Raw genomic sequence first — 6,158 nt, forward strand, 5'->3', positions numbered from 1 at the left:
CTCTCCAGCTGCTTCCAAACTCGCAAGCAGACACCTCCTGCTGGGCCCTGGTGAGCCGTGATCTGAGAATCTATCAGAGTGGCCCCTGCCATGGACATGCCTGAGGTCCTCAAGTCCTTACTGGAGCACTCTCTGCCTTGGCCTGAGAAGAGGACAGGTAGGAGCACAAGTGGTGGTCTGGGAACAGGGACAGTGGCAGGACAGGCTGGGGAGGGTCCCAGCAAAGGTCTGCTGTCTCTGTCTTGAGCAGCGGGAGGGCAGCAATGCCAAGCCCCAGGGAGGGGTGAGGGTGCTACGCTAACTCTGGGGTTGCCCCCAGAACCTGCTGGCTTTTGGAAGCTGTGGCCAGTGTGCAGCCACTGACAGGTGGTATGCTCACTTGGGACAAGGACAGGACGTGGGCACCCTGTGGAAAGAGTCCAGCTGATGCTGCTTGCCTCTGAAGTGCCCTCCCTCTGCACTCTGGGGGTGGGCAGAGGAGGGGCAGAGACGGAGGCCCGGGCAGCAGGAGCCCGTGTCTGGGGAAGAGGCTCTGTGTCGGAGGGCTGAACTCAGGGATGGGCTGGAGCTGTTATGTAACAGGACCACAGAGCCTGAAGCCCAGTGTTCCTAGGATACCACAGGCAACACCGGGCAGGGGACAAGCTGGAACAGGCAGGGAGAGGGGCAGCCCAGCAGCCAGCACCATGTGTCTCATGGCCTTGCTTAGAAACCCAAGTACCCCAAATCCTCAGTTTTGGGAGAGCTGGGGGCCACCTGCTCAGGGTACTCCTTTAGAGAAGATATTCTCTAAAGTCTCTAAAGTGCTTCTGTTCTAAGACACAGGGGATCACCCCAAGTTCCTTGTTGCTCAATCACTTCATTGTCTTAATCACTTTGGGGGAGTGCTGGGGTGGAACCCAGGGCCTTGAACATTCTAAGCACATGCCGTACCCCAGAGCTACACCTCCAGCCCCTGCCCATTGGCTGAAGGGGAGCCCAGCTGATCTCCACTGAGTGACTCAGGAGCGCAGCATGTCCAGGGGGCGAGGGGGGTCCTCAGGCCTTCCCTCTCATTCTGCTGCGCTGGGGCATCACCTCCTGGATGTCTCAGGTCCCTCAGCAGGATTCTAAGTCCATTCCAAAACTTAAGAGCCAGAGGGCAGCCCCTAGCCTGCTTCCACCCATTGGGGCCAGGCACAGGTTTACTTTTAAATGAGGAAGAGAGGAGCAGCAGGCTGTTACCTGGGGAGGCGCTGCCTGAGGGGGAACAGTGGCCCCCGGAGCTTATGGCAGGGGTTCTGAATGGCTTGCTCATGGGTCTTTGGGCCTGGGCCCTGTAGATGATATCCTGTGGTGTCAGATGCCAGTCAATACAGATACCATCTGAAGGGGGCCTCACAGGAGTCCTGTGCCCACCAGCTTCCCACTTCCTTAGGGAAGCCCCTTGCAACCCTGATGGATGAGTCCCAGCTAAAGTCCACACCAACAAAATAACTCTGTCACCACTGCGTGGCCCACACTGGTGGCCTCAGCAGGCTGTCCAAAAGCTAAAGTGGATCCAGGCCCAGGGACATAGCACAGACCCTCCTGGTCCAAGCCAGATGTCCAGGACCCTCCTGCACTGGAGGGCCAGGTCCCAGCTAGATAGGGCAGGGCTCTGAGGAGCAACTCGGGGAGAGCAGGCCTCTGAAGTGTAGCAGCAGCTGCTGGTCACTGGCTCCCAGCTGGCCTTCAGTGACAGCTGAAGGACCCCTGTCCCTTACTGCGGTGAGCAGCCAGGGCCCAGTACTCTCGGACCCAAAGTTCCAAACTAGCCAGCGCCGCTGAGGGTTACACAGCCCCACATGGCTGAGCAGGTCTGAGGGACACAGCCCAGAACCACGGGTCACCTCCTGTCCCTTCATGTAGCTCCTTGCTGAGAGTCATAGTATGAAGTCCCACAGGACTGGCAGCTGCCTACAGCCAACTGGGAAGATGAAATGAGGGGAAGCAAGTCCAAGAGGCTGAGAGACCTCTTCAAGTCCCCATCTCCATTCCTGCCCCCAACCTGCCATCACTGTGCCCCTCAGTTCCCAGGCCTTCCAAAACCTTTATGAAAATAAAAATGTGTCCCTGTGGAGGTGAGTGCACATCTTCCACAGCAAACAAGATTTGGAGCAGTCATGCAAGGTCGAGGTACCTCAAGCGCTCCAGTGCCAGCAGCTTCTGCCCCCATTTCCACCACTCTGGCTCTAGCGTGGATGGGAGGAGGACTGTAGAGGCTGCAGCTTGCCTTCCGCTCCTGGGGCGCTGTCCTCAACACCCCCCCCCTTCTCCTTTCTGCAGTCAGGGGCTCTGCAGCAGGGAGGTCATGGGCAGGGGAGGGACTACAGAGGACAGCTGTGCAAAGTGTGAGAAACCCCAGGCGCCCCTCAGAGACCACTTCCCTTGCATCTGTTTGCACCCCATTTGGGGTGGAAGATGCTGCCTGAGACTCAAGAAGGGCCCTTTCCACTTGCTGCCGTGTTATAGCCTCTAGCCTGTAGGGACCTCACCGCCTCCTGTCCCTTGAGGAGCAGCCTCCTGTGGCTTCCTGGTGGCCTTTAGTCTGTCCCCAGTTCAATCAATTCCCTAAGGCAGGGAAACTCATGTGCTAAGCCCTGACTCAGTTTCTCCCTTTCCGACTCAGTTTTCTCTTTCCTGACCCACTACCCCTGATTCCAATCATTGTCCCCACCCCTTCTCTAAAGATCCTCTTCCAAGAGGCGACTGATTCTCTGCCAGATGCTCAACTTCGCTCACTTCTTTCTTCTCATTTCTGGAAAGACCCCAAGTTTCTAAGCTAGACTGTGGCCCTTTACACCCCTTCCCACACGCCCTGCACCCTAGGCTGTGCTCTGCAGCACCCTGGCCCTCCTGCTGCTGCTCCACCCACTCAGGCCTCTTTTCAGGGAGCTGTGGAACAAGAAAATGCACTTTACGTTTCAGCAAAGCCTTCACTTGGAGCTGGGCAGGCAGGGTTCCCTCCTGGGCATTCATAAACCAGATCCCTTCTGGGCATATGAGCGGGGCTCAGGGAAGACAGAGAGCCGACAGGCCCCCGACTCTGAGGACACTCTTGGTGGCACATGGTGAGTGAGCAGAGGCGCATACACAGCTCAGGCAGAAGTGAGACCAACACGGTTCTTGCTCACTGGCCTTTGCAATCCAGGGAGGACATGGTCAACAGCCTGGGTCAGGGCCAGCCTCTGCGAGGGGACTCAGGCTGAGGCTTGGAAGATGGGCAGGAGCCACCTCTTCAAGGAGCACTGAGGCTGAGGCAGGAGAGGCTTTGTATCTGAGGAATAAAAGGGCACTGTGGCCACAACAGGTGAGCAGGGAGAAAGAAATACAGGTGGGATTGCAGAGGCCCTGAGTGTGCAAAGGTCAGAAAGAAGAGTGAGGCTGCTGTGGTCCTGCCCCACAATTTTGGGGAGGTGCAGGTATCCCCCGGAATACCCTGGGCTGGAATGACAACTAGAGCTAACCTTCACTGAATATAGGCTGTGTACCAGGCTCTGCCCTAGCTTCTCTGCCTGAAATGACTTATTTCTCAGTACTGGCCACTGAACTAGGCCTTCACATTGAACTACACCCCCAGCCCATTTTGTCCTTTTTTATTTTTGTTTTTGTTTTTTTACTTTTTGAAGCAATATATCCTTGGGACAATTTATCTCTGCTAAATCGCCCAGGCTAGGCTCAAACTTTTGATCCTCCTGCTTCAGCTTCCCAGCATGCTGAGATTCAGGCATACACCACCACATCTCCACCACACCTGCTCTGACTCCTTTACTTCTAAAACTCAGACACAGAGAGGTTCAGTAACTTGCTAAGATTCCACAGCAAGCAAGAATCAGGCATAGGTGGTCAGGCTCTGGTCACCTTACTACCAAAACAGCGTGGGCTGGAGAAACAAAGGCTGTGGGGGGGTGGCTACTGAGACACTGCAGAGGCTGGCTCCAGGCTGGGGCTTCTCCTTGGAATGGCTCTCTGGGGGCAGCTCCATCTGTAATCTGAGCCCTGGGAGTGCACAAAATGCAAGCCAAACAGGAAACCAGTACTCTGGAGAGGGCTAAAGAGATGGGCAAGAACGTTAAACAGCCTCCACCCACACTTCTTCCCTGGAGTACACTGAGAGCAGGGCAGAAACCACAGGGCTGGGAGCCCTGAGGCCACAGGTATGTGGGCTGGGAAGGGGAGCCACTGGCAAGGCCCCTGCCAGGGTGTCTGCCGGAAGGACGCGTGGCTGTACTCTCCAGGGCCCACTGTACCTGGTCAAAGCCTTCCACGCTAAAAAAAGCACTTTTTCTACATATGCTCAGGTGAATTACATCTTTTGTTTTTGAGAAAGGCTTGAACTCACTATGTAGTCCAAGCTGGCCTGAAACTCTTTATCCTCCTGCCTCCCAAATCCTAGGATTATAAGTGTCCACCAATGCACCTGGCTTGCTTTTTTTTTTTTTTTTGCAGAACCGGGGATTGAACTCAGACCCTTGCACTTGCCAGGCAAGCGCTTATTCTACTGAGCCATCTCCCCAGCCCCTGCACCTGGCTTTTGAATGTTTTTAACTTCCACTGATTAGCAGGTATCTGGACCAGTAAAGAAAAGAATTTAGGGGCCGGGGAGATGGCTCAGTGGAATAAGCACTTGCCTGACAAGCGCAGAGGTGTGAGTTCAATCCCTGGTTCTGCCAATACAATTTAGGGCCTAGGATGGACTAGCCTAGAACATATGAAGACCTGGATTGAATCCCCAAAGCCCCAAAATGAATAATAAATCACAGAAGAATTTAAAGTCAGAGGGCCAGCAAGATAGCTCAGTGGATTAAACACCTGCTTAGGCAAGTGCAGGGACCAGAGTTCAATCCCTGCACAGGCCCCACCCTTGGGCATGCTGAGCAGGCCACTGAATCCAAGTGTGGTGGTGCAGGCCTGTAATCCTAGCACTCAGGAGGCTAAAAACAGGAGGATCACTGTAAGTCTGAGCCGCGCAGCGAGACCCTGTACCAAATACATATATAAATAGTCCAGCCCCCGAAAACAGGTATTTCTCATCCCATTCTGGCTCTGCCTTAGACTCTGTAACCTTCTCTCAGGCCTACAACCTTATCCTCACTCCCAGCTCCTGACCCAACATGACCTAAATGAAGGGAAGGGTGAATGCCCGCCCACTCTATCCCATACGCTGCTGTCCTGGACAGGACCAGACACGGCTTATCACAGATAACCCTTACTGCCGCCCTGGGAGGCAGGCATAGCCACGTGTTTCCAGGAGGAAAATAACCCAGGCTTAGAAGTCATTTGCCCAAGGCCACATGGCGGGTGAGTAGCTTGGAGAGTCTCCCCAGGGCTGCTGCCCAAGCCCAGCCAGGCACCACTGCATCAGGACCCAGGCCTCCCTCAGCAGCCACTGTACGGAAACAACTACCTGCTGAGTACCGTGGTGCACCTGATCCGGGCTCAGAGTGAGTTCTGGGCCAGCCTAGGCTCCACAGAAAGACCCTGTCTCAAACAAGAAAAGTACTACAGAATGTGTACTAAGGTACCACTTCACACTTTTAAAAGTCTTAACTGTAATAGCGTGTTTTTACAGAGTTTATTTGTAGGACTCATGAACACTGACTTATGACATTTTACTCCTCTACTAAGAGAAGGGACAAGGTTGTAGAGCTGTTTCCACATGGTGGACAGGAGACAAAGGTAGAGAAAGGCTGCTCAGGTTCTTCTGGGGACAGCTGAAGAATGAGAAGGGAACACAGGGCCCTGCTCCAGGATGGGGCACAGCCTGCAAGGAGGCACAAGAAGAAACATGTCTCTAATCCTCCTGCCGTATTTCCCACACACCATTCACCCTCTGCTTCTCTAGGGAGTGGCAGGACATGAGCAGACACAGGCACAGAGCTCAGTTCTGACACCCAACCTGCCAGCTCCGTGAGCTGCTCCTATAGCTTAAAAAAGGGAATCTAAATCTTTGCTCACATCTCACCTTTGTCATAAACAGGTAACTTTCCACTGTTGTTCTTAATCGTCCACTTCCTTGAGAACTGTCTTTCTCTCTCTCAAAAATATCACACTAGCCACAAAAATATAAATTTAATTCTAATGCAACAAGTTCCTCCATATCCAAACTAGTGGTTCGGTTAAAAAAAAAAAAAAAA

At 53.8% G+C, this 6,158-nt stretch overlaps 1 protein-coding gene across 1 annotated transcript in view; it reads left to right on the forward strand.

The window, feature by feature from the left end:
- The window catches only part of Tef (TEF, PAR bZIP transcription factor), a 25,752-nt gene continuing 19,594 nt past the window's right edge, over positions 1 to 6,158 (forward strand). The window contains exon 1 of the mRNA XM_004642568.3: positions 1 to 157. Coding sequence (XP_004642625.1) covers positions 91 to 157 — 67 coding nt within the window. The 5' untranslated portion in view covers positions 1 to 90. The remainder of the gene's footprint in view (positions 158 to 6,158) is intronic.

The sequence above is a fragment of the Octodon degus genome, unplaced genomic scaffold, assembly GCF_000260255.1.
Source record: "Octodon degus isolate 3935 unplaced genomic scaffold, OctDeg1.0 scaffold00156, whole genome shotgun sequence".
Lineage (NCBI taxonomy): Eukaryota > Metazoa > Chordata > Mammalia > Rodentia > Octodontidae > Octodon > Octodon degus.